This window comes from Melanotaenia boesemani, chromosome 10 (assembly GCF_017639745.1).
Source record: "Melanotaenia boesemani isolate fMelBoe1 chromosome 10, fMelBoe1.pri, whole genome shotgun sequence".
NCBI lineage: Eukaryota > Metazoa > Chordata > Actinopteri > Atheriniformes > Melanotaeniidae > Melanotaenia > Melanotaenia boesemani.
The window spans coordinates 20,771,013-20,798,533 of record NC_055691.1 but is presented as its reverse complement, the minus strand read 5'-3'; the positions used below and the strand labels follow the sequence as shown (position 1 = coordinate 20,798,533).

Genomic DNA, 27,521 nt, shown 5'->3' with positions numbered 1-27,521 from the left:
GGTGTGATGGAGGGTTTCTGTCACCTTGGCTATCATGTGCGTGTCAGTCTGCATGACATGGCATTTTGACATTTTTTCAACATAATTGAAGAAGCTGTCAGGATGGCCACTAAATCACCTTTCAGCAATGGTTGTGACCTCATTGATCCATTGCTCTGTGTACACATTGACCCTGTATTCACTGCACTCAGGGGACACACTTAGGCTGTCTGGCTGCCATGTCACATCAGGAACCAGCAGAGCATACAGGAAGGGCAGAGTATCACCATTACAGAATGTTCCACACATACAGGCTTGGCTGACAACTACAAGACCAAGTCACCAGTGACAATAAGGGTTTGTCTTTATGCCTTCATGTCACAAAACCAGCACTTATTGCTCATTTATTGTTTAGATTTTAGTCATTTTTATAACCTTTACAAGCCTGGAATCAAAACATATGCAGTCAAAGAATTTAACGTCATGCTTTGGTCTTGAATCAGCAGCTGTGCCTTAATGTTCACTCTTACAGCGCTTGATACCTTTGTTTTTGGTGGTAGCTGTTTGTAGTGAATATGTGAGCTCTCTGCCACCTTAGGAAAGTGACTGCTCTAATGTAAAAAGATATTTTTCATTAGCTGAAAACAAAAGGCTATGTAATGTAGTAAAAAAGAACGACTTATTCTCAAAAAGATCAGGGTACTCTGATTGGTCAGCTCCACTGGCCTGAGCATACACCGCCCACCCATTTTACATTGCCTGTCATCACCTGTATTGTCTTTGCTGTATAATACCATAGGGGGTTAAGTAAATTAAATTATTTAAAGTACTGAAAAACTGAAATGTGGAAAAACATTTAGTGAATAAAATTTGCATAAAAGGGGATCATTTTTTAACTTGTGTCAGGCTGTGTACACACAAACATAGGTAGTTTGATGCAGATTTTTAAAGTGTTTTCACCTTTGTTCACACACAACATGACTGTTGAGTACTGAAATGGAAAATACAGGAAAACACTTTTTTGGGTGAAACTTTTAACTGACTAACATTTTTTTTTTTTTTTTGTGTGTGGACTGGGAAACTGGATTATTATTTTTTTTCTTCTGCTTATGACTTCAGATTGTGCATCTCCTTGGTTTAACTCATAAATACATCCTTTGTTTAAATAACAACAACAAATTGTGCTAACAAATTGGATTTTTTTACACATTTGTACATAAATATACTGAATGCATTATAGAGAACACTACACAAAACACAGAACCTGTTGCCAGCGCTGCCAGTTCTGTGCAAAATCCAAGTCAAGTTTGAGGTTTAACTTTGAAATTGTGAATTGCTGTTGAGACATGGACAAAGATATTTTTGTAGATGGTGCTGCACTGGCATCATATCTTGGGGGATAAACAGAGAAGGGCCTCACAGCAAGAAGGTTGCTGGTTTGAGCCTCAGCTGGGGGTGGTTCAAACACTGGCCTTTCTGTAAGGTTTACATGTTCTCTCCAGGTACTCCAGCTTCCTCCCATCGTATAAAGACATGTTAGGTTGAATGGTCACTCAAAATTCTCCCTAGGAGTGAGTGTGAGCGGTTGTTTGTCTTTGTGATGGACTGGAGCAAGCATAAGCAATACCTTTATTTGTGTTTACTTAGCCTTATTTACCTTCAGTCCATGGCTAAACAAAATACATGGTAGTCCCATGTAACATATAACTATCACTTCACATGGTTTATATCTGCTATCTCTGGAAGAGGAGGATGCTTTCAAAGGAATCATAAAATCTAACTAAAACTCAAAGTCCATTGAATTAAATCAGAATGCTGACACCATGACTGAAGGCATAATACATGAACACAGTACAGTAAGTAGGTAATGGGGTTATTGTGATATCTTCTAAACATACAGATGACGGCTGCTGCAGCATATCCCTCATCAGTGGAATAACCTGCACAGCAACCTTAAGAGACAAGAGATGACATTAACACTGGTTGGGATGCTAATAAAACTAAATATATGACTAGTGAGCAAGAGGGAAGGAGAATTAAAGGGGGATGGGGGGAACAAACTCAAGGGCAAGTTCACCCATGGGGAAAGTTGAGTGGAGAACTAACAGGAAATCTTTTCCCTCAGGAGGAAACCGATTCTAGTTACTGTAGAAGCGGCTGACCCTGTGGCTTCTCCCGGGAAGGAATGCACAGGAGACAGACGGAGAGATAAACAGGAGCTCATACTGTACAGAGGCTCACCCTCCAGTGCTTGCGTTCAAGCTTTCGCTCCCTCCCTCTCTCACTCCCTCTCTCACTCGCCCACTTAGAATCATTTCATCTCTCAGTCGCTCTCTCTCTTTCGCACACACACACTTGCAGTCGCTGTGCTCTGACGGATGGGGAAACACTGCCAAGGAGGACTCAGGGGTGAGAAGAGTGTGTTTCTTCTCTTCTCTGGTCTGTTTTCTCTCTCTACCGCCTGGCTTGCCTCATTGGCTGTTAATTTCAGCCCCAGCTCTGAAGATGAGGAGGATCTATTTGTGAGGGAGACACAACAAAGGAAGAGAGAAGAAGGAGCAACAGGGTGGTAAATTCTACGAGCAGCAGAGAACCAGAAGATCGTTTCTTTTTCTTCACGATAGAACAAGGTTAGTAAGGAATGCTGCTTATGCTTTAAACAAACAGTATCTGCTGTTATTCTTTCTTAAAATGTTGTTTACTTTATTTTTTATTCAAAAGATTTCATATTCATAAGCTTATAGTACACTTAAGGTTTCAATTTATTATGCTCACAGAGCGGCTTTTCTAAATTAAGAACCCCTTTCTAAAAAAATTGATAGATCCTTTTGTAATATTTTAGTGATATTTCTCTGGTCTCCAGGTTGGTTACTGAAGTTTCACTCCAAGTCAACACTACTGTTTAATTTCCCAGAGGGACACAGAATAATTCTCAGGTGGAATCTCTCCCTTGGCAAAGTAGCAGAGAGTGATCTGCAGGGAAAGGCGAGGACAGCTCGCTCTCATTGCTGCTCATAAGCTGTCACTTTACACAGGAGGCAATTAAGCGGGATTGGCAGCCGACGCTGCCGGTAACTTAGAAACAGGCGTGTGGGAGACGCACGGTGGCATATGATAGGCTTCGGAGTGAGATGAGCAGAGGAGGAAGGAAATTCCCTTTGTTCATTCACACAAAAGCCTGTTCCCCTGTGAAAATTCTGCTCCCGCCTGTGTGTCTGTGCGAAAAGTGGCCTAGGGGCAGTAGTTGTGAGCTTTTATGATTTTGCACGGCAGCAAGCATTGTTCAAGTGTGTGTGCACTTTAAACAGTGAGTGCATAGAAAAGTGTGTCTTTGTGCTTTGTGTGTGGCTTGTGTGTTCAAATGTACATATTGGTGCACAGAGACGCTTTGATGAGCATTCACCTTTAATTATTCTAAGTCAAAGAAATGATTCACTCTTTAATCTTGTCAAACAAAGAGCTGGAAATAAAAGTATCATGGTCTCCTTGCACATCCGTGAATGAACTAGAAAGAAGAAGCACTTTTGCAATTTACACAATAAAAAAGGCCCTCTCAAAGACTCTGCCTTTGTTCAGGCTGTGTTTATTCAGAGTGTTTGACTGAATAAATCTCCTTGAAACCAACAAAGACCTACTCTGCTAGCTATTTATCACAAAGCCTTCCTGCAGCCATTTTTTTTTTAGTGCAGATAAGATAACAGGAGAAGCGAAGGTTGGCCTCTGGCTGCTGACAACAAAGGCCTTTGAAACAGACATAAGTGCATTGATGAACTGCAAAGTTCTCTTAGTATTCTTCATTGGTTTGAGGAGCAGTTTGGTTCAAAACAAGAGGAGGGCCAGGAGCAGATTATTGGGTTCTTAATGTAAACAAGGGGACACATTGTGAAGTAATTATCCTGGATTGAGAGTGTTTTGACACAAAAGTAGAGATACTGCATAAACCAATCTATTCCTTTTAGTGACAGGAAAATGTTGGTCTCCATTCAGCTGAATGTGTTTATACATACAACTCTAGAATGAAAAATTTGTTTTTAAAAGGATCATCCAGCAGTAAGTTAGTGAAATGTTTATGCTTATTTTGTGTTTAGTCTGGGCTTGATGTCATGGTTTTCTCTGCAGGAGTGATTGAACGTAAGTGAGGTCAGCACAGAAGGGTACTGCAATCAGTTATTAGCTGAGGACTGTTTCCTGTGTCACCCTGCCTAATACATACACACACCTACACGCAACACTGTGCTGTGTCTCACAGGGACAGTTATTGTGAGTCCAGTGTGACTAGCTGACTTTTCCAACCAGGAGTCAGTAAACTGAGATTGCATTGATGTGCCTTTGGTAGTGCTCACATTTACACTTCCATTACGTCTGGTATGCACACAAATACAAATATCCATGCACAGAGGCAAAATAACACGTACAGCTTATACACACCTACATGAGGGGAAGTAGAACAAGGAGAGGCATCGTGACTGGTTGCTTGCTAGAAGCCCTCAAGGTTAAAAAATTTCAAGAGAGGAGCATTTCAAATTAAGAACAAATGATCCGACTTCTCTTGCGACTGCTGAGTAGTTGGCAGCAAACAATCAGATGCAAGCAAACTTTTGGCAGAAAAATATGAACTTTTAATTCCTGAATCCCAAAGGTAAAAGTCAGGGGTGGAGTATTTACATGAATACAACACATTATCATTATACGCTAGAAGATTGTGGTTTGTATCATCAGTCAGTTAAAGCAACAAAAAAAAAAAAAAAAAAAAAACTTTTAGCTTTCTTAAAAGGTACTTTTTGAACTGTGATCATCACAATACAACCAATCAAGTAATACATCTCGAGATATCAGAGAGAAGAGAAAGGGAGTTTTGTGGGAGCAAGCACAAGCAGAAAGTCCATCTCAGCTCATGTTGCAATTAAAGCATGTCCTCACTCCATCTCACATTTAACAGACACAAATGTCAACAGCAAAATTAATATTTATTATTAATGCAAAATAGACTGGGTATATAAAACAAACAAACATGGTGCTCATCAGTCTGTGTGAGCCATCACTTGTAGGCAGCATGTCAGAACTAACCAGGTGCTAAATATAATGTCTATAAACATTTTTTAATCCACAAATAAAACATAAACACAACAGATACACACATAACACATATTCTGACTTGATTTTAAAGAGCAGCATCTCTGTATAATCTCAGATCAATCTCACAGTCAAATGTGTATTATACTGTAGTGTCAATACTCCTCATTGGCCACATAGTGCAGATGTGTTGCTCCAGAAGTAATAGATAAAAGACAGGCGTAACACCTCTGTCCAATGCTTTGTAAGTGAATTGTAACATTCAGTAACTGCATTATCACCTTTGTAGAACTTCTGTGTGATACAAAACATGAATGGGACACTTGGAAAAAAAAAAAAAAAAAACAGGCATGTGATATTTTTGTAGCCTTCAAAAAGTCATTTTCAGCTTCTGAGCAGGTGCAACAGTTTTATTTAATGCAAAACAGACATGTTACCATTTTTTAGAGGACGACATAGTCCTGTTGATTGCTTTGATATACATGAACAAGCAACGAGGACCGAACGTGTAAACTCTGGTTTTTACTTTGAATTATAATCAGTTCATTTTTTTTCTATTCTTCCTTTTGCCCCTTGGAAGCTTGTTTACTTTTAACATATTTATTGCTGTTTTGACCTGCAGTTCATTTCCATAATTATTTTTCTTATCAAAGTGTAACTGCAGTTCATGTTGGTGCCTGTGTGAGGGCAGATGGATGGATCACATGTGCTGTACAAGCCACCAAAAAATGTAACAAAATTCAATGTAGTCATTGTAATTGCTGTAACTAATTATTTTCTTTTATATTACTTTAACTTGATGTTGTCTGTGCCCAAATGTGCAAGAAATGAGGTTGTTAAGATAGCTTGTGCCTCACCAATAGTTTGAAACCTGAATGTAATGTACAAGATGAACATGATGTTTCCTGCATATGCAAAGGATTTCACTGGATCAGAGCATTACCCTTACCTTATATGATCTGCAGAGGATTTTTATCACTATTTCACTGACAAAGTGTGCTTTTAATGGTATTATCGTCATATGAGCACAAGGACTTTCTTTCATTATGAATCTTAATTACATTCGGACTGAAGACACTACCATACCTCAACACAAAACAACTCAGACCACCTCCTTCAAGGTAGATTTCAAAAGCGCTTAGGACACTTCCTCTAATGTTTCTTAAAGAATTGCACAATCTTTGTGTTTTTCTGCTTTTTAGATTTCTTTTATTCAGACAATAAAAATTCAGTTCCAAAGCCAGAAGGTCCAGCTTTGACCTGCTTCTGCTTGCATATCTGAGGAGAACAAAAGCTTTTATCTGTATGTATATGTTCAGAAAGCACTGTATCCTGTCATCCACCATCCTCCACTCCAAAAAAAATCATATTGAACAGGTTCCAACTGAGAATATAACTGATTAATAACACTATCGGCAGCAATGGCAGTCAAATAATTACATTCTCCATCCCCAAAATAGACAGCAGCATGCAGTCGCTCAGTGAGTGAGGTGTCTTGTTTTCTGATTTGCTGTGCTGAAAACTCTGCATTCATTTGGTTTATCTGTTCTGTCATCATGACATCTCTCTCCGGAGGGTTCACACCGGGCTCCTCTGTCCTTGGCTTCTTGTGTGTAAGTGTGTGTATGTGTGTGAAAGTGTAAGTATACAAGTTTTTATATGTGTACTTCAGGTTTCATTATTTCCCACATGCATGTTTTTACTATTGTGTCAGTGAGGATATAGGTCTGTTTGGATGTACATAATTTTATGTATTCTTGTGTGGTGTAAGGAACAAAAAAAGTAAGATGAAGAGGCTGATGGGTGCAGGTTCCTCATAAAATACTGATGCTGATTCCCTCCATATCAGATTCCAGTGAATAGATAATAATCTAGTTTAAGCTTTTAGTGCAACACACCATCCCTACTCATTAGCTGCAAGCGTTTCTTTCATCATTCACCAGTGCTGTAACCATTAGGAGCCAGCTGAAAGCCAGCGGCCCCATTACACTGTCAGTGCTCATATCAGTTACTGACTCCACGTGGTCATGTTATACATCACCCCTTTGGGCATTCTGTAACGCTTTTGTTCTCAACCGCCATACAAGTCAAAACACAAATAAGTTTGTACTTTTTGCTCTGATAAAACATTCCATGAAATGCTTTTTATTATATTAACGTGTCTCGCTGTGTTGCTTTCAACATCCTCATTTAAATGTCTGTGCAATGCTCAGAGAGGTCTTACTGTGTATTTTCTTTTCTTTGTTTCCATTGAAAGGGCGGAGGCATTTGGCATCAGAGCATTTCCTGCTTTTGTGCAGCAACTGAAATCAGAGGCTAAAGGAATAATGAAATGACAGACAAGCTGCTTGCAGTCAGACGAAGGTTCACCCAGTGGGTCTTTGGCATATTAATAAGCATTTGCTTTGTGTATTTATGTGTCTGTATCTGTGGTTAACACAAAAGAGATGAGAAATGACCTTGACTCCTTTGAGCATTAACCCAGCGTAAACAGTTAAATCATACATTAATGATCCATCACAGGAGGACAGACAAATGTTTGGGGAAATCGGGGATTGGGAAAATATTTACTTGGGTGAAAATATTATGCAAATTAGATCCTGTGCTTGTTAATTCCCCCACACAAGATAGACAATAAGCTGCTTTTTCTAAAGGTGATTTTCCCAAAGGTGAATTAAAAAAAAGAAAGAAAGGACAAAAAAAAAAAAACCCTAATCATATAATTGACATACTCACATTTATCATTTCTCATTATTTGGTGAACTTGTGGCTAGAGCATGCTTAATCCATGCTGTCTGGATGCTGTTTCGATTTGTACCTAATGTCAGGGAGACTTGTTGCATTTCATCACACCAGTGTTATGTGACATGTGGACACTTGTTGTGATCAATGTAATAGCCTTTTGTCACATCTTATACAAAATGTCAGTTTTGTATAAGACAATTATTCTATCACATGTTCAATCTCTGATAAACAGACATGAGGAAGCAGATATTACAGCCTGTAGTTTAAAGAAATCTAACCAAGCCTGTTTTCAGAATTAAACATTTAGATTCTGAGGTTGTAAGAAAGCCTTGTATATTTACTTCCACAAAATGTATGAGGATTTAAAGTCACTGTGCAGCAGATGTAGCTTATTTTAACTTGTAAACTGCAAGATGAGAGAGGTTTCTTAACAGACTGCATTTGCAGCCACATAAAAACACATCTTTCACAACTAATGAAAATCTGCTTTTAAGCTAATTTGTCTTGAGTTGGTTTAGAAGTGGAGTAGAGAGAGAGGGATGTATATACAATATGGTTTAAACAGAAAGAAAAGAAGACAGATCCCCATGAAAGAAAATCTTGCTGTGTTTGAATCTTACAGTTTTACTGAAGATGCTTTGGTTTCTCAGAAGAAATTAAATTAGTCTCGTATAACATCAGCCATTCAAAACACAAGCAGAGCCACTTCCATGTAAAAACACGTGTTTGACAGTGAGGGAGCAGCTGTGACGTATTAACAACTTTGATGTGTTGGAAGTGAAGGAAGGGTTAAATGTTTATTTCTGACACTGGCTGCTGAATACTGGGCTGGAGGTGCAGAAGTACCTCTGTCACTTTGGCTAAGCCTTGCAACATGTAGAAAAGCTGTTATCACCAGATATAAGGAGCATAGCTGGTGGGGAAAGTGGGAATGCAATGCAAATGAATTGCAAATGTTTGGGCACCTCCAGTCAAAATTTGTAACTGAACCAATAAAATAGCAAAACACGACCATGGCCTAACAAAAAGCTAAACATTGCTTTTTTTTTCTTTTGTATTTTAAGGTAGCATATGCATCTTTGACTTTAAGAATTCTGTGGTTTAATATATTCTTCTGTGGCATATTTCCTTGTCCCCTGGCTGCATCATGAACCCAAAGCAGGATCAACTCACCCCATGCTTTATAGCTGAAGAGGCGTTCTTATAAAATCCTGCTCCTTTTGTTTTTCAGAGATATCTGCTTCTTGCATCCAAAACATTTATTATTTTTCAGACAATAAATCATGCTTTAAATGCACCAGGCTTGTTTGAAAGTTATGTTGATGTTATAGTGAACTTTGTGGTGAACACACAGGAAGGTTTTCCTTCTGCAGAAATCCACAGTGTCGCTTCAGGTGTCACTACACAGCAAAACAGTTTATCATCGCTTGTGAGTCTGAAGTTATTCCTTTGAGGATTGTTTTGACCTGTTAACAATTTTATCTTTGATTTCTCTTTCAAACTCTAACTAGACAGCGATGATTTTCATCACATGTATCTCCTTATAGCCTTCTCTTGTTTTGTGGACATTGACTGCTGTTGCTATTCCTGGAACAAGGTGTGAGGATTTAAAGTGGTTCTAAAGCTTATAAAATTTGCTGGATGAGTAGTCATGTACAAATCTCTGGAGTTTGTCGTTTTCACTCTTCGAACAAAGCACCCGTCTGTTTTCTCTATTCAGTTTTGGAAAGCATTTTGTATTAGAGAATAAAAGTGACACTGTCATTGGTACAAAGCAGAAAAGAATGAATGTCGACAAAAGCTGTGTGAGTGTGTGTGGGAGTTGGACGTCGTCTCTTAAGCCAGCTAACACTAAGCTTAAACAGTGACACACATTTACAAAACTGGGTGTCAGCTGCATGTCTGTAAAAATTTCTCTATCCTGTAGCATTACACATGCATGTGTTCACCATGGCCACAGAGATTATAAATTATATAAAGCCTCACTTTAATCCATGAGTCATTATGGGCTCAATGACTATCATTTTTGATTCACCATTTAATGTAATGTCCCTCACTATAATCCTTCTTTCCTATAATGACTGATATATTCAATATAAAAAATAATCACATCCACATGTTATCAGTGAAAAACTGCAGGTAACTGCTTTTGTTCATATTGACAATGAAAAAAACATTTTGTATTTCAAGTCAGCGCCACAAAACCTTTCTGTACAAATATGAGCAATTTTAGCTCACAGTTATAATATAATAGCTTACAGTTGAACTCACTGGCTTTCAGGGAGCACTTCAGGACATAACAGGAAGTTATTATTCACAGAGGGCCCACAAAATTGCGGTGAGTTCACTCACTGTGGGTCAAAACTAGGACAGCCTCATTAATGAGGTGCAATCCCACTGTGATGGCTAGTCAACCAACACTTTCACTAATAATCGCTGGAACGGCCCAACTTCTTGCATCTTGCATTTTAAGATTTTCTTTTAACAGGCTGTATAAACTGGCTGCCAAAACACCATTAGCATTTGGATGATGAGCAGAAGGGAGTATTATATCATCTGAGTGTTCCTTGGCTCTATGTTATAAGGTTGTCTATGAAGGCTTAACTCTGTGACCTTTGAGACCTTGAGGTGTTCAAGAGCTTTCTAATTCTACAATGCATCTATAAAGGCTATTTAGGGCTAAGCTGCATGAGGTTTGAACTAGAGCGTGGAGACAGATCTTTGATTAGGAGGGTTAACTGATGGCAAACCTCTCAATGTGCTATACTTTTGGGACAAACTTGCTTCTAAAAGTCACTGCTGATTAAAACTTTTCCATTGATTTTTCTTTTGCTTGCAAATGCTGCAGATTGAAATGACCAACATAACTATTGTAAAGGTGTTTGCAACGTATTTTGGCAACACACTGTTGGTAGTGGACTGCAAGACCATCACACACCAACCTTAAGGCAATGATCAAAACTTCCTTAAAGTTTATTGCGCTGATGTCTAGTCCTTTAGTTCCCACATTGGTTCAGCAATATCTCTGCTAAGACTGTCTTCCTAGAAGGATTTAAAGAGATTTTCCTGCCTTGTCTTAGATTTATCTCAGATTTTGTGCTGGTATAATGTAGCAAAAGAGCAATCAGTCATTATTTCTTTTGCAATCTCTTGGCAAGAAGAGGGAAAAATATAGCATAAGCTCAAACAGCTTATGTTCTGTCTATCTGTTAAACACACTGTCTCCAGAATTAAAGCAGTCCTTGAGCACCCTTTGCATAAAATTCCATTTAAAATCACAAAACCCAGGTTTTTTTGTTATGGATTTCTGAGGTGTAACCTTACACAAAACCCAAAATAAACATCATCATCATGATTCCAGGCTTGTAAATAAAAAGAACTTGCAAAGGGCAGCTTCTAGTGACGAGTTTTCTCCTTGTCTTTGCTGTCTGCACAAACCAGCAAAATCCGAGCCTATGAGATAAAAAGGAAAATCAAACCAATATATTTTAGCAGTTTGTCATGCATTACTCTCTCATATTTTCTTTTTCATTTTTTAAATTCCCACTGGACTATTGGTCTGCATGTAGAAGTTATTTTAAATCCAGGGTCAGCAGATGATAACAGGGAACATTTCCAAGAGAAACCAAATGAGCCCAGAGCGGGGTGTTAAAGCAAATCTAAACAAACAATGCTGGCTTGTTCCAGGATTATACAGTCATGTCTGTCTGCATCACACACACCAAAGGTCCCCAGGACATGTCTTCCAAACCCCAAAGCCAAAACATGTCCACTTATTCTGCATGAGTCACAGACCCACTTCCACAGCAAACTGACTATGAGTGGTAAAGCCCTGATGCGTTGACAGATGAGACCTTTGCTGCTTGCAGTGGTTCAAAATGGGTTGGGAATTTCTACAGAAAAAGCCCTGACAGACCTTCTGTGGCTTTGGAAGCAACTTCACCACAACAACTGCTCTTTGACTGAGAAATGTGTCAGAAATGCTACAAAGAGACAACAGGCACAAATCAGTAGAAAGACTGGAGATGATCTTCATTTTATTGTTATAACTAATCAGTCAGCTATAGAAAAAATCAATCAGCGAATCAACGAATTCTCATTCTATAAAATGTCATGCAAGAGAAAAAAAAGCCCATTCAACTTTCTCTGCCATGATTTTTACTAATGTATGTTTCACTATTTCCAAGGTTAGAGGTGTATTTATTGCATTTTTTTGTTAAAGTGAACATTGAAAATCATCTTAAGTCCAACCGTCACATAGATAAACCAAAACCTTTTATTTTGTGATCAAATAAAAGGTTAAATTAAATAAAAATAAAAATAAAAGGAAAGCTCTGAAAGATATTCAATACGCAAAACATCAAACAGAAGAAAGCACTATTTCAAAAACACAAATGTTTGTCAGTTTTGCCTGATAGCTTAATTATTAATTGTATCTTGCACTCAATTTACAGCCAACCAATAAATTTATTAATCAATCATTTTGGTTCAGAAGAGACAGAAGCAAAGCATCACTGATAAATAAAATTTTATGTCTAATCTGTTGCAAAGGCAGTATCAAGTGAGCTGGATTTATTTTCTAGCATCCCTTGGAAACAAGACATTGTAGATTTGCATCATGTCAGATGGGGTTCCAAGAATTCACATCCCCCAGCTGACTTTCAGACCTTGATTGTATAATGAATTCAACTTATTAGTCTCCAGTAGCTGTCTGATTAGCTGTCTCATTAGCTGTTTCTCTCTCTATGCATATATTTTCTGCCATGCAAAAAGTTCTGATGAAAGAATCACCTTGTCTTAAATTCTTCTGGAAAAGACTATTTTTTATATGCTGGACGTTGGCTTGTTATAATGACTATACTCATTGTTTCTGCGTAGGGTTGAAGCTCAAGACTTCACAGAGTTTGGATTATTTTATTTCCTTTATTTAACCAGGAAGATCCCATTGAGATTTCTTCTAGTGAATCCTGGTCAAGATGCCAGCATAAACAAATGTTGTTACATAGTTGTGATATTAATTGTTTTTTCTGCTTGAAATGAAGCTGCAGCAGTTTACTGAGTTGAAATGAGCAATGCTCAGATCTCTAAGTAACTACTGGGGCAGGGGGGGGGGTGCATTTTCAGACGGTTGCTTATATTACCCTCTGAAGAATATTAACTAAAAGTCTTCCTACAGTAGTGGCTTAAACAAGTTAAATAGGCAAAGCTGAACACACAGCCAATAACCTGAGGTATAATTCCGGTCAAATGCCCTGTTGGGCATAACTCTAACTTCCCAATCTGCCTCTATGGTCCACACTGGTGATGAATTAAGGATGTGAGACTAAATTAATGTACAAGGCAGAGTGGTTGCATCAGCATGACAGCTCTCAGTAGGTAGTGACAGAGCGTGCCTGCAGCAGATGTAGGTTTGATTACACTTCTTCTTCTTCTTCTTGTGTTGAGCTGACAGACAAGTATCAGGTCAAAAACAGAAATAGACCACACATGCAGCAAGGTAGCTGCACTGCAAAATAGCTGAGCTCATTATGCTGCTAAACTGACCAAAACACTGTCCAACAAGCTCAATGGCAACCCTGCTGTGTTTTTCTTCCTTTGTCTTTATTTTTTGTTAAAGCTTGACTGTATTAATTTGCTGTATAATATGTTGTGGGTGCTAATTAGAAGGTGCTACATTCTTCCCTGTGATGTGGATATCTCCTGGGCGACATCAACTCACAAGACAAAAACATGTTTCTGCTGCCTCTGTCTTTAGGCTTTATTTAGAATATTTAATCTGGAAAATTTATTCAGCATCATGTAAACCTAAGGAGAACTTATGTTCACTCATCAATCAAATTTATGTTGCGTTCCCCAGCTGTGCAGTCACAGTGATACAGCACAAATGCTTGAGCAGTTATTACCCTGGCTGTGCTTCATCAGTTTGTTGTGAAGAGGCACCACTTAAAAAAACACAGAGACATTTATGGTGAGTGGTTCAAGATGCATCTGAATGATTCATTGAATTCAGAACTGTCTTATTTTAACTGAGTTTCTTGTGTATGAACAAGACTTTGCTTGTATTAAAATGATTATTTAAAATTTATCTGAAAATAGCTAAAATACATCTAAATCATTTAAAGCAGGACTCCTAAAGATGTTTAATAAGCTACAAAGTGGGGATTTTTATATCCTGGGTCAATACTGGTGCTAATTTTAAAAGGTTTAACAACAAAGGCATATACTGATCATTTTTTATCTTTAATTTAATGACAGGGAAATATTTAAATATGCATTATTAAAAAGACTATTTTAGCCCATTATTCAATTTTTAAATATGTTTAAATTTAGCAAAAACAAATCTTGAAACCATCCTTCTTATAAACATTCTCATGAAAAGATGTTTTTGTTGTTCTGTTTTTGTTTTCTTTTTTATTCAAAGTAAACTTATTAGCATGTTAAAGCATTGCCAACTCAATGACTTTTTGTCGCTTATATGGGCTACACTTTTTGTTGTTGTTGTTTTTGTGCTTAGCTAAATTAAATGTAAAATCAATCTTGTCCGTTTCAGGGCAAAATCAATGCAACACAGCTAAGACACATCGAATAAATTTCAGCCACTGCCATCAGTCAGTGTTATTCTATTTACTAATGATCCAATAATGGTCGACAAGCCAAATATCGATCGATGCTGACTCTACATCAATATATCTCTGCAGTGCTTATGATGAACACATATGATCTGAATTCACTCTGTCATTCTCACATCATCAACCAAGCAGCTAGAGTTTAAAGGGAACTAGATGAATGATTCACAGAGGACATAAATTATATATGTTATAGTAGAGGAAAACGTAATGCCTTGTGTTATCCACAACCTTTAACACATGTTGTGCTGCACATTCACCAACTTTCTCTTAAGAGCTGGACTTACATTCAGATCCATCATAAAATCAACAAAAGAAAATGTGAATTTGTGAGTGTTTCTTTCCTGTAAAGGGTTGCTTTATTGAGATAAACGGTAATCATGGTAAAGCATTGATCGTCATGGCAGAACTGCAGAAGACAAAAGTTCTTCAGGATAAATTAATTAGAAAATCACCGGTTAAACCTTAAATAAAGGACAATAAACTAAACAAATTAACATGATGGAAAGCCTCGTGACAAATAGCACAATGGACAATGAAAATTGAAACTACCAGCACCTAATAATTACACAAAGTACTTTAAGGCCAAGAATATTCTTGCTTATAATTACGGATATTTGTATTTATACTGGGTGCCTAATGTTTGTATGATACACACATCCTCTAAAATGAAAACTACTCCAATGCAACGTGACCAACAGGAGCTGTACAGATGCAAATTAGCTAAGACAACCTGGGCCATCTTTTTAAACCAATATTTCAATGTCTTTAATGCATTTAAATGTTTTCTTGTGCAGACTGAAAAGGCGCTTTTCAGAAACCTTTAACTGCTGCTCTTTATCTATTTAGCTGCACACAATTCAACCCTCTGTGCCAGTAATGTTCATTAGACCATGGCTTAGCATTTCCCAACACAGACTCATATTGTAATTGAGTACTGAAGGGCTTCTGGGTAAAACTCTGTCATCGAAAGTAAATGAAACACAATTTATTATGATGACAGTCAAAAGGAGCATCATTTAGGCACAAGGCTAATTGCAGTTAATTAGTATTTGGATGCAAGCCCATTTACAGACTCACGCTTATCTAATGTTTACTTATCTTCCTGTATGACGTAGGAGTTCCACTTCAAAATTTGACTTAGGAGCTCCTGAGTTTTAAGGTGATTGATAATGTACATAAATGTGGATTAAGGGCACAGCAACAGGGAGTATATTTGTGTGTTTTGAGGAAAACCTAATAATGACACAGGCACAGAGAGTGTATCTGTCCTCCACAGGAAAAAAATGGTATATGAATACTCAAAAAGACTGGCCTGAATATTTTTTCTTAAAATAAAGTTACCCTGTAGAGAGAGGAACTTGTAAAGTCAACTTTGTGGCTTTGAAAACTTAAAATCTCTTAGGACTAAAAGCAGCAGAAGCCAAAATAAATAGATAGCGATTATTAGAAGGCAAATTAACATGCCAGATATTTTTTAAAGTTAATGTCTGGACAAAAATAAAACTTGGAAAAAGATGTTCACGAGGCATGCCCAGCTTATCAGTGTCTAATCTTCAAGTAGACCAAAAAATACCACTACACTTTCCCCTCATCAAACCCCTGACAGATTTGGGTCTCCTGCTGCTTTGTGAAGAAAAGTGTGCTGTTAGTTTCACAGTGGTTGCTGCAGTAACTGGTCACTTCCTATTCCCTCCCTTTCTCTGGATATACAGAGAAACATAGACAAATATATGATGCCTCAATCTATGTTTTTTTTTTTTTTACATATTTGTGCTTGTGACAGCCGTTACATTTACTCAGTAAGGGTAACAGAGTGCTGCCATGTTCTTTATGTATATTTCAGCTTGATCTTAAATATAAACATCAAGTAGCAAGACTCTCCATCTGTGTTGCATGCCTGTTCAGCTGGGCTGTATGTTCTATTTTAAGTCCAGGGGAACTATGCACCATGTACAATGCTGCCTGTCTGCAAGCACTTCTGTGTATTCACAGTACATGTTCTGCTTCACTACCATCAGGCTCATTACACAAACCCCACAAACATTTACTTCTTCTTTGCAAACAAGAACTGCACTGTGAACCTTGCACTTTTACAGCTTTGATGGCATAGAGAGCAGTATAACTATAATGTAATTCTGGAAATGAATGGAAACAGAGGAATGATGTGTACAAACGCTAAGTAAAAGATCACAGCTGTGGAAAGTAAGGAGATTCAGGAGATTCAATATATATATATATATATATATATATATATACATATATATAATGCTAGTCTAACAATCCTCCTGGGACATCTGCTGCTTGACTCTAAAGAGGGAACAGATTTTTGATCAAGGATGTGTTTAAAAGACTCCAGCAGACACAGCCTGCTGTGCTCCACAAACACAGTCTTTCCATATGGTCTTTAGTATCGGACTAGTTTGGTCACTGTGGAATCAGTCCATGATATCTGGTTTGTAAAAGAAATGTAATCAGACGAAGCTTGGGCTACCAGAAAAACTTAGATAAAATCAGATTCTAAAAGGTGTTTGCATAGCTTTAGTTTCTTACTACACATTTGTATACTCACAGAGGTTCAATTAAGCAAGAACAGATTATGTTCATTTATTTATTTTTTTTTTAAGCATTCATCCAAGTCCTACTCACATGGTTATATATCATACAATAACCGAGAGGGAGTTGTCTTTTAGCTGGGATAAAAGGGGCTTGTGAGAAAACCTAAAAACATGGTAGGGGTCTTAATTGGTCTTGTGGTTAGAGTGGTATGCCATTGTAAATACTGATGATCTGTGGTTTGTCTGTGTCAGAAAGTAGCAGATATATTACCAGCTCTTATTGCATGGTGATCTTTTATTACATCATTAGATTTTCCCATAAGGACTTAATTCTGCTGATATTTTAGTGTCCTTGCCTTTTGCACGTATGGATTCACAAACATACTCTTTTTTTCTCAGGTTTCTTACAGATCATCTGAATTTAAAAATCTGTTTATGTATGTTGGGTTCAGGTAGGTAGAATCTTTCATGTAAAGGTCTGGATCTCCCAGCTACTGCAACTATCTTTAACTGTCAAATCAACACCCTTGCTGTTCGCTGCATCAGTGAGCATGTAATACTAAGGTGTGAATGGTGTGAAAATAGCAAGGAGATTCTTTTTCTGTCCAAGTTTAACTTAATCGATCAATGCTGTTAGGGGCAAGCAGACTGTGTGCTTTTAAATAATGTGTAACCAGCAATTATTATCATTATCTTGATTTTTTTAATCAGTTTACTCTGAAATTACAGGAAAAGTGACAAATAACCACAAAATATTCCAGGAAACAATGTGAGAATTGATTAAACAATCTGAAAGTCCAGAAAATAAATATCTTTCACTTTACTATCATGTCAGGCAACAAAAGAAAAAAGGTAGAAAATTCTTCTGCCTGTGACCCTGAAATGACTTCATGTTGGACACACTTCCTTAAGATAATCATTGTTGATTATATATTTGTTATTTATCCTACTAATCGACAAATAATTTTTTTCAAGATATTCTTCAAACATAAGAGCAAAAATTATTAGACAAAGTCATCAGTCCAGACAAACACCTTCCCTCACAATCAGCATTGAATTCACACCAAACTCTTCTATAAAATATGTTCATTAATTTTTCCATGTAGCTGGTTGGTAAACTCCTGCCTTAAATATTACTTTGCTGCCTCTTCACCGTGACAACCACACTTTGATCTTAGGGTAAATTAAGGTCACAAATATGCCAAATTATCATTACCTGAGAACAAAGGTTACAATGAAACCATAGTTTCAGTGTGATATTTATCTTTGTTACATCTTTTATATGCAAAGGGGAACATTCTCTTAACATATAAAATATGTAACAGATTAGAGAGAGGAAGTCTCCTTGCTCAGAGGTTGACATTGTAAACATACATGTGACAGACTGAAAACTTTATAATGTGCTCCCAAAAGGATATTAGTGATCGAAGGTTTGCCATATTAAAAAGCTTAAAAAATATCAAAATATAAGTAGAGCTTGATGATGCAACATTAAACAGCATGTGTTCCCCTGTTGCTTTATTTTTCATCACAAGAAAAAGAACATGATGGCCTCCTGCACTCTTGTTGTCACTCTTCATAAGTGGTTTCTATTTGCTGTCAGCTGCCATTGGCTTCTCAATAATTCAGAAGCCAAGTTTTGAAATATTTTTCATGCACCCTGCGCTAAGGGATGTGAGAGTTTCTCTACATGTACATGAACAAAAGCACTGAAAGGTTTAGGAGTGCAAAGGCAGAGTTTCAACCAGTTTTGAATTCATCTCATAAATATGGGAGGTGTAGATGTTCTGATTTTCAACAACAAATGTTCAGACTGTCCTTGTTGTCTTCTATTCCAGTAGATCCTGGAATACCCTATGGTAAGTGGCTAATACTGTCAACACATACAAACACAAGGTTAGTTTTGTACAAACATTGCTATATGTAAATTGTTTATTGACAGAGTTTGTAATGAATGTGCATAAATAAATGTAACAACTGTAGTCTTTTTCGTCTGGTGCTGTTAGGAGGAACAAATTTGCCCCAGAACAGAAACAAGCATGTCTAAGCAGATTGTGCCACAACCCCATTAATCTCACTTATCATCAGTGGATGGATGACGATGAAAGAGCCTTGAATAGTAACTGTACAGTAATACTGTGGAGAAAGAATTCCTGCACCCCTGCATTGCATTATGAGCAAAGTGTTCTTCTGCAGCTTTGCAAACAAAACTTCACACTGTGCTGAAGGAGCAGATTGTGTGTTATTCATGAAATATTTGATCAAAATAAATAAACAGACATCATGTCCACTTAAAACTTACACATCCACTGGCTGTTCAGTTCTGCTTTACTTTCTGTTCTAATTGGAACAAATGACACCACTATAATGTGAAAATTGTGCATTTGGTTTACAAAAGATGAGAAAAATATATTTGACATACGTTTTCCTTTTTCCTTTTTGTTTGATAGTGCTGTTATAAGGCTGTTCAAAATATGAGACTAGAGTATCAACAACGGTGCAAAAAACTAACAGTGCTTCATGGATTCATAATTTTGCAATTAACTAAATATTTTTAAAGAGGAAAAATGCACTTTTGAGTGCCGAAGAAAATCGGATTATATAGGAAATAACTATTTCACCATTGGTTAATAATTGAAAACTTAATTCTCTATGCAATGAATTGTGTCCTAGCATTTAGAGGGATTTGTGCAATTTTTGCTCAAATCATACTGTTCTTTCCTGGGAGCTATCTGGAAATGTTTGGATTTCTGTGCTGTCTAGCAGTGGGATGTTGGCTGTAAATCCTTTGGGACCTGTGTGTTGTGGATTTGGGCCTCCTGTGGAAGCTTAATCAATCTTTAGTGTTGTTGGATACATTATCCTGCTGAGAAAGCGGTTGCCTTGTGATGTTTTACAGAAACAATGTTCAGCTAGATTGAGCATTGAGCAGAGGGACATCCACATCACTGCCAAGCCCAACTGTTTCATTGCAATGACTTGATCAGTCTCTTCACCTGTCAGTGGTTTTTATGTCACTGCTGATTGAAGTTACATGAATTTATAGTTTAGAACGAGCTAGCTTGGCACTACTTTTAGCAGTTGTCAGATTGCCTTTTTCAATCAAACTGAATGCTCATCGATCCTGTTATGTAAGTCTTTGGGAATTTCAGAAAACATAGGTGCTCACTGCCAGACAAGCTGTCCACAGAGATGGGTGGAACTTCCAGAAATCCAAATCAAATAACTTAATCTTCTCTCCCCCTTTTTGTCTTGTTTCCCATCAGGAGTCCAGACTTCCAGCAGCAGCCATGTGAGAGGAGCTGTCAGAAAGCAGAGGATGCCAACATCCAGCTAAAACTGAACAGCACTCCCCCTCTCTCTCCCCCCTCCTGCTCCCTCCCTTCTTCCCACATGAGGACAAGAAGATGACTATCACCAGCCGGCAGTCCTTTAATGTCCTGACGGTCATCTTCCTCCTGCTGTCTACTGCAGGTCTGTGAAGCTTACTGTCCACCTTTCAGTGAGTCCACCTACCTGGCCATCAAAAGTTCTGACTTGTCTCATTATGGAGCCTGCGGTCAGTCACAAGAGTTTCAGGGCAGGTTCATTTATATGACCCAAAATAAAGACTTCAGTTCCTTGCAGAGTGAGCCAGTAGTGCCCAGAGCTAAATACAGGCAACAACCCACATCCAAAAAAGTTCAATGGATAGAAGGGGTTAAATGTTGACATATGATGGCCAGAAGTTGAGCCAGACACTTCAAGTCAAGGCAAAAACATTTACAGCCACAATGTTATTTTACTTGTCAGAAAAAAGCCTCTGAACCATAGGGTGCTTTTTAAAGGAGGCCATACAGCATAAACAGTGAGAAGAGCACATTATTAACCCAGAAGCAATAGAGAAGATCACCGCCAACACAACCCCCCATGACTTACTGATTATTCTGAGATAGGATGGAGATAGGATACACATTATGCTCAAGGAAAACAAAAACATCTCAACTCTGAAAATGATTAAATAGGTCAAGAAAAGGACAAAGAGAGAGAGCGAGAGTCAGAAAGGTGTGTAACAACTGATCTGAGCAAGCAGCCATAGTGATCAGATGTAAATGTGATGTTGATGACAAATTCAGACATCCTGGCCTCAGCTTTATAATACCTACCCTCATATACCCAGAGATGTGGATCAGTCAATGACTTCTTTAAATAATGTTGCGTATATGTATACCTATGAGTGTGAATCTGCATTGTTACTGAATTTCATCTTTGGGCGTTCAAGAAGAATGAAATATGACTTTCCTCTGTTCTCACATTTGATATTTGATTTGATTTGTAACTGCATATCTGTACATACCTGGAGTTATCACAGAACAGCGTTTACAATTTTTGTCTCTTTCTGAGAGCAAATGATTAAAATAAAGACCAACTGATAATGTTACACGGCCATAACTCTAATTTATTGACAAAAAAATCAATTTATTAATGATAAATGATTACATCATATTGTTGGTCCTGGCAATAATTTGGATTTATTTGTTGACTATGTATGCCAGGATATTTAGTTCTAATAATTATTTGTATGTTCTTTACTCATATAACAACATGTTCGTCTAAAAAAACAGGTGAAACAAAATCAACATTTTTTATAAAGTCAATTTTACTAACAAAGAAGATTGGGAAAATAAGCATCTAGGAGAACTGAATGAAAGCAGCTCAAACTTTTTAGTGTCAGAACAAAGGCAAGAAACTGCAGATGTGGCTGCGGCCACAAATAAAAAAGTACGATACGTGAGTGCTTACTGATGTTCATATCTTAGGTTTTTGCTTTATTCAAGGAGAGCCATTGCAGTTTTCAGACCACAGGTTGTAAACAAATTGTAATGCATGAGCCAAACTATTAACTTTAACCTAAATTTCAGGAGGTGTTAATGAAATTAAGCAAGTGGGTTTGTTTACAGCTGTATTGTTTCCAGAAGCAGCTGTTGTTCATTTGAGAAGCCAGAGACTTACCCCGAACTCATCTCTTTCCACTTGTGTATTGTTTCTTTCACCAGTCCACCAAGTCAGTTCATTGATCAAACAAGTTTCTACCACTATATGCCCTTTTAGATTTTTTTATCCTGCTGTGTTCTTCAACACAACTTTCTCCTCCCCCCCAACCTCCTGCTGTTAAAATTGGGTTTGCTGAAGCAAAGATAGCTAGACACACCAACCTCATTATATCCTGTGGCTGCTCTCTTTCAAAGCCAATTTTTCTCTGCCTGGGATTATTGAAAGGCTTGGATATAAGTGGACCTTAAACTAAATCACAGCAACAGCACTTTAACTGGAAACAATGCTGGATTTTTGGACTCTACTGATACAAAGAATTTCAAGAGACAAAAACAAACCACTTGCGACAGCTAAGTTGAAATCCTGTCTTCGAGGGCCAAAGCCATGCAGGTTTTAGATGTTTCCATACTCTTACATAACCGATTAAAATAATATGGATCTCCCAAACAGATTGGATATAACCAAATACCAATTTCCCAAGCTCTTTCCCCTCAACCTTTGTGGGAATTGTCACTGGATTAAGGACAGGTAGTAGGAGAAAATTAGGAAGGATTTAGGGGAATAAGAATGCCTGCAACAAGAATCCGACCACTCTGGCACTGAGCTGTCATGTAGCTCTCTCTACAACACTGACACTAAAGATGTGCAGGTGTTTTTTTAAATACAGCATTTAATTCAATTTTATGAAAATGTTACACACTGACTACTTCTCAAGATAGATTATCTTAGCTACACGGTGGTGTGTTGGTTAGAACCGCTGCCTCACAGCAAGGTCACTGGTTGGATAGATGGATTATAAAACACTACTTTAATATCAAGAGTAATGATTAAAAAGAAAAGAAAAAAGTGCAAAAGAGAAACAAGTGGTTGTCTTCATATTTTCATCACCAATCAGTGTTAGTATAAACATGATTAAGCATCAGTTCGAAAGTTGCAAACATAAGGAATTGTGAGATGGAATTTCCTCCTTTCATTCACGAAGGATGCTTCGATGTATCCTTTGCACTACCTGCAGTATTGTCAGACACTACCTGCAAAGGTGTTACCTTTGTTTCACCTAAACATAGAATCAGACAAGGTGCCCACTGGAGTAAAAGATTTGAAATATTTTCACCTGTAAAAAATGAATGCTTGCTCTGGAAAATAAAGGTTATATACCATAAAATCAAAACAAGAGAAACACAATTCATAAAGCACAGAAACACAGGCAGTATCAGCAGTTAATGTGTTTATGCAGTCTGTTTGCAGTTATTAACAGGAGAAGAAATCTGGTAGTGCATTAAGTGTACTCTGACTATAAATGTCTTCTGTGCAGTTTTATATCAAGACTGTGCCGCCGTCTCATTGAAAACTGCAACGTATGTTCTTATTACAGGCAATAGAAAGTGAAATGATGCTAAAAGCTGATCCTAATTAGTCAAGCAGAGACTGGAAAAAAACAAAACAAAACAAAACAAAACAAAAAAAACTCATATCCCAGTGAATTGTGACATGCATTAACAATGACAAGCTCTGTAAAGTGTTGCTAATTATATGTAGCTCCTTTCTTTTATAGATCAGTGATTTAATGTCATCAGATGGTGTCTGGGCTAGTTTTGAAGTGTTTTGTGATTTCATTTTCAAGTAAAACTTTAATGTTTTCCAGATTCCATAACAAAAACAATATTGTTGTTTCCCCATTAAGAAAGCAAGAATATGCAAGTTTATTTTCCCTCAGAGCTGCAAAGACTTGACAGCACCGCCACATGTGAATGCAAATAAGCCAAAGCATCATTTGCACTATGCAGCTTTCCATTACTCCATAACGAAGTGTCTGTGTCATCATCTATAACTGTAGATGACACAAAGAGCACAGACGCAGTTCCGATTTTTAAGACACATACTCTCTGCTTCTTTTTCTTCTAATTTTATTCTTATTCACTTAAAGCTAATTCTCTTAGTGGTCTGAGAAGCATATTGGATTCTGTAATTCAGAGGCAATGACACTCATACAGTATGTCTGCATAATGACCTGTAAAACTGGATGCACCTGAATATTTTTGAGGTTGTTTGCATTCCTTTAAGAATACATCTGACAGTGCCTTCTTTTCAGCCATAACTAGATGTCTTCTTTCTGGTTACTTTTCCAAGTACATATTGTATGTGTTGTTTACCTAGTCTACACTATTATCATTACATGATTCTGTCCAGTCATGTCTGTTTAGTGGCTTCTAAAGAAAACAAAAAGCATTCATTACTTTGGGTTTACAGTGTAACAGCTTGAAAGGTCTTTCCTACAGAGCAGTTTTCCGTCAGTAAATCTAATAAGGGGCACAGAATTTGGAGATAAACACAATTTCTGCTTCAAAGGTCATGAGTTACATTTGTATTGAGTGCTTGTATTGAGTGCCTGCTGATTACCACACCAACTTTCTTTTGTCTTTCCAACTCTGCAGCACTCTCTGCTCATTACCGAGTTTGTGAACCCTACTCTGACCACAAAGGGCGTTACCACTTTGGCTTTCACTGCCCGCGCCTCTCAGACAACAAGACCTACATGTTCTGCTGTCACCACAACAACACGGCCTTCAAGTACTGCTGCAACGACACTGAGTTCCAGATTGTCATGCAGGTCAACCTCACCACCACCTCAGATGGTTATGCACACAAGTGAGTAAAAACCTGGAAACCCATGTTGATTAATAGGGGATTTCTTAATCAAAAGTCCACATGCAGCTTTTTGGATACTGCTTTGTAATCATTATCTGATCAACACAGTTTGTTTTGCAAGTGTCTTGCTGTTAATCTGATTAATATACTGTTTTTTCAGTAGGCCTTGGTTTGCCTGCAACCTTTTCTAGAATATTTGCACAAGCCTAAAAAGTCTGTCATGTGTCCCAAATTGATGACTACCAAGTCATTATGATATACATTCACAACCAATCACAATCACAGAACACAACCCAGTTTTGTCCTTAAAATATGTTGCTTACAAAACTGGGCTGAAGTAGGAAATTATGTAAGACAAAATAAACAAATTCTTTCATGGCATAATGGGCAAGACTTATTAATTCATCTTGAAATACAGAATACAGGGGAAGATAATTACTCTTTTACACCAACTGCAAATTGTAAACTTTTGCACCACTGAAATGATCTAATTAGCCCTGAAATAACCTGCTGAAACACAAACAAGCATGTCCAAAACATAACTATCTTACAGGTAGAGAAAAAAATCACTTGTACTGAATACTGACAGTTCCTCAGCTCATATGAAAAGAGGTTTTAATGTGCATGCTCACTTTCTCTGCAGCACCTTACTCATTGACACCATTTGCTTCTTTTTGAGAGGGTTCACTGACATTGATCTATACCTAGTGAGGCATTCAAAACCACCACAGATGAGAGCAGACAGTAAAAGTGTTTGTTGTGGGTGAGACGCCTACACACGATACTGTAGCTCCTGCATTAAAGTGCTGGCTATTATATCAGATAATGGTACAGTTTCCTAGATTGAATCACAGTTCAGACGCACATGCAAGAATTACATGGTTGACTAAAATTGTTAATATTACACGTCACAACACGTCCCACATGTCATAAAGTAAAAAGGTAAAGTTCACTAAAAAGACAAAGGGTCACTATCTTGGGCTCTGTACGTACTTTTTCAATCAACAGCACAGCCTTTAGAGCTTTTTTCAAAATATTTGTTCATAAAAAAAGGCACTACATTATACACACCGAAGCTGAGTCAAACATCTGATGGTGGACAAAAAAATCAAGCAGTCTGCAAAATAGACAAAAGATGTTTCATTTGTTTGTTTGTTTTTATATTGTAAGATTGTTTTTTTCTTTCACTTATTACTTGGTGTACACCTTTATATCCTGATAAAGTATTTCTAGTTGTTGGTTTTTGGATCAGATCTGTGCCCAAGTGATTGTTCTTTGTAATGTTTCCCACGCCTAGAAAACTGGTGCATTTGTCATTATAATCCAAAAGACAAGAATTCAGAGCATTTGTTGAAATATGGGGCAAATTATTCAAGTTGGCTCTTAGAAGCTTTAAAAACACCAAATACATAATCCAAACACCTCTTTCATAGGAATATATTCTCCTTCAAGCTATGATTAAATAAACTTGTCTTTATTTAAATCCCATCCCTACACCAGAGAATAAAGGTGAAAAGAAAAAGAACATCTCACTTGTGCAATGTATTTCTGCATGTTAGGCATGTCTTGGAACATTCAGTAGTTGTGTTTTAACATCAGCCGAGCTAGTTTCAAAAGGCAGGTCTTTAGAGGATCTCCTATAGAACTTTGCTTAAAGAAAGTAGGTAAGCCACAAATACATCATGTGGTACAGATTTATACATAGAATTTATATCAAAGGACAAAGATTATATCTCCATCTCATCTAAGAAAATGTCAGCAGTTTGAATGATGTTTGTACTGTATCTCGCATTCTTTGCAAAATAATAAAGTTTTCTGCTATTTATTGTATAAAATAGAGCGGGCAAAGGTAGAGAGGTGGGACTGGGACTGGTGACAAGTTCAAGGTGTGGATTAATCAATGTTTTGGGAGTTTTTGTCACTTATTTTGAGATGAATTCACTTTTGCTATGTACAATGTGATTATTTTGATTTAATCACCATCAGACATGACTTTGTGGCCTTCATAACATAATAATGTAATTGTGCCATTTGAAGAACAACTGAGGGCTCAAACTTAGAACCATTGAAGTGGAATAGATATAAAGCCGACGTGTGCAACACTTTTTTTCTAAAACACGAAACAAACAAACCAACACATGAACCAAAGAATGTGCTTATTGCTCTCAGCAAGGTGATTCTCGCTAAATGAAAGGCACAGGAAAATGTGCCTTTTGCTTTGTGGGAGCTCTCGATGGAGGGTTTTGGGTGACAAAACCACAGTTCTTTGTACTAATACCCTCCCAGCATGGTGCTGCCTCGAACAGTTCACGTTGCCCCGCAGCAGGTCATGATATTTCATTTTTAGTGCTGATGGCCTGTTGGGCCACTCTTTTATCTTGGCCCAATAGCTGAGAGAGCTGCAGATTTGATATTTACCACTGGCCAAGCAACAAATGAACTGCTCTCTCCTCTATTTTCTCTCTGCTTGGTAAAAAATGTTTTTATACATTTGAGATTTGCCATTGCCGGACTTCAAATTTGGACTATTTGGCCTCTGAAGGTTTCACAAGTGTGTATCATAGAGAATGACTTCCATGTTGTTACAGAGTAGCTGAAAAAGTTCAGAAAAAATGGATGGACTAGTCATCTGAGAATAAACATTTAAAAAAAAGCAACTGAAAGAGCTAAACCTTTGACAGATGATCAATTGCATCTGCTTTCTACAAGAAAGCAGTGATAAATATTTAATAGCATTCAGTTTTAGATGAATCCCTCCAAGGACTGTGCACATTTTATACACTTACTTTGAGCTGAGTCGAGAAAGCGTACTCCTGCTCAGGATGTGTTTTAAGACTTATAAAGTAACTCATAGATA

The 27,521-nt window shown here is 37.5% G+C and overlaps 1 protein-coding gene across 4 annotated transcripts in view; it reads left to right on the top strand.

The window, feature by feature from the left end:
- Positions 1-2,333: 2,333 nt before the first annotated feature.
- Positions 2,334-27,521, top strand: part of shisal1b (shisa like 1b) — a 35,167-nt gene continuing 9,979 nt past the window's right edge. For 2 of the 4 annotated variants that reach the window (XM_041996227.1, XM_041996223.1), the window contains exons 1-3: positions 2,343-2,609; positions 20,248-20,455; positions 24,451-24,664. In XM_041996227.1, the coding sequence (XP_041852161.1) occupies positions 20,389-20,455; positions 24,451-24,664 (281 nt within the window). In that variant the 5' untranslated portion in view covers positions 2,343-2,609; positions 20,248-20,388. Of the gene's footprint in view, positions 2,610-16,572; positions 16,629-20,247; positions 20,456-24,450; positions 24,665-27,521 lie in introns of those variants that run through there. The other 2 variants (XM_041996224.1, XM_041996226.1) reach the window with 2 other exon arrangements.